We start from the raw sequence: 1,383 nt of genomic DNA, 5'->3' as shown, positions 1-1,383 counted from the left end.
TCAATCACCATGTGCCAATCCAGTGGAAAAGTTGCTATGATATCCACGAGGCCGAAAGTTTTTTTCCCTGATTCTTTACTAATATGGCCTTACCACTATTCTACCATACATCAAATTAGAAAGTCTAAGACTATTACTGTCATGCCATATAAGTTTTGTGTTCGCTAAATACAAAACGTGTAATAATCGCTTCTGCCAACATGCTGAAAGTTCCTAAGACTCACCGGACATTCTGCAAGAGATGTGGCAAGCGCCAACCCCACAAAGTGACATAGTACAAGAAAGGCAAGGGTTCTTTGTATGCCCAGGGAAAGTGGTGGTATGACAGGAAACAGGGTGGCTATGGTGGGCAGACTAAGCCTATTTTCTGCAAAAAGGCTAGAAACACAAAGAAGATTTTGTTGAGATTCGAGTGTGTTGAGCCCAACTGCAGATCTAAGAGGATGCTGGCCATTAAGAGATGCAAGAACCTTTGAACTGGGAGGGGAGAAGAAGAGAAAGGGCCAAGTGATCCAGTTCTAAGCTGATCTTGTCATGAAGACTATAAAATCATGAGCTTTTACTCAAAAAAGTGTAATAATTTTGATATTGGCCCCATTGTTTTTATGCTATTCTTAAGAAATACTGTGAACAATACGTATTAGTGTTATGTTTTAGTTGGATTCTTGCATCTCAGGGCTGTGGAGAAAGAACAATATTTGTTCTTAGTTTTAGAGTTGGAAAATAGAAGTTGAGGGCAGGTAAGCAAATTACCCAAGGTGAACATCGAGAAAGTTGCATAGTTAGAAGTCAGAAATAATATTTTTCATCATAAATGTTTGCAGTTTCTTTTCATAGGTGACATTGGTTCCTATAAGTTGACTGACCTTGTTCTAAGATGACTCCCTGTTCCAGGGGCAATACTGCTCTACTGCTCCATGTGTGGCTAAACCAATCATGAACAGCATTTATTACACATAAATCAACTCTGAACTGTGTGTCACTTGTCAAATCAACCACAGTAATCAAAAAGGCTCTGTGAATGTCTTGTAGTTTTAAATCTATCTAATTTTAAGAAACAATGGCATTTGCTTATTTTTAAAATTTATGACTATTTGATTACTTTGTGATACATGTTGAATTTGATAACATAATCTGGCAATGTTGACAAAATGTTTTAGAACACATAATTTGCAATTGCAATGGGCTATTTTATAAATATTCCATCCTTTCCTGAAATAATAAATTTATCAAAGAGAAATACCTGTATTTTAATTTAAATTTCTTCAAACTAATTTTTTTAAATCTCTGAAAGCTGGGATCAAATGTTATTTCGAGAAACAATTTTGATTCACCAGAATCATAGAAATCTCTATTAGAATGTGACCTCATGAATTCTTAAGA

At 35.6% G+C, this 1,383-nt stretch overlaps 1 protein-coding gene across 1 annotated transcript; it reads left to right on the top strand.

Annotated features, from left to right (window-relative positions):
• Window positions 1-200: 200 nt before the first annotated feature.
• Window positions 201-522, top strand: Rpl36al (ribosomal protein L36a like). The gene is given in 2 exon segments (XM_052738184.1): window positions 201-470; window positions 472-522. Coding segments are annotated over 2 exon segments (321 nt in total).
• Window positions 523-1,383: the final 861 nt, after the last annotated feature.

The sequence above is a fragment of the Peromyscus californicus genome, unplaced genomic scaffold, assembly GCF_007827085.1.
Source record: "Peromyscus californicus insignis strain IS unplaced genomic scaffold, ASM782708v3 Scaffold_15__1_contigs__length_86483966, whole genome shotgun sequence".
Taxonomy (NCBI): Eukaryota; Metazoa; Chordata; class Mammalia; order Rodentia; family Cricetidae; genus Peromyscus; species Peromyscus californicus.
This window is presented reverse-complemented; position numbering and strand designations above follow the sequence as displayed.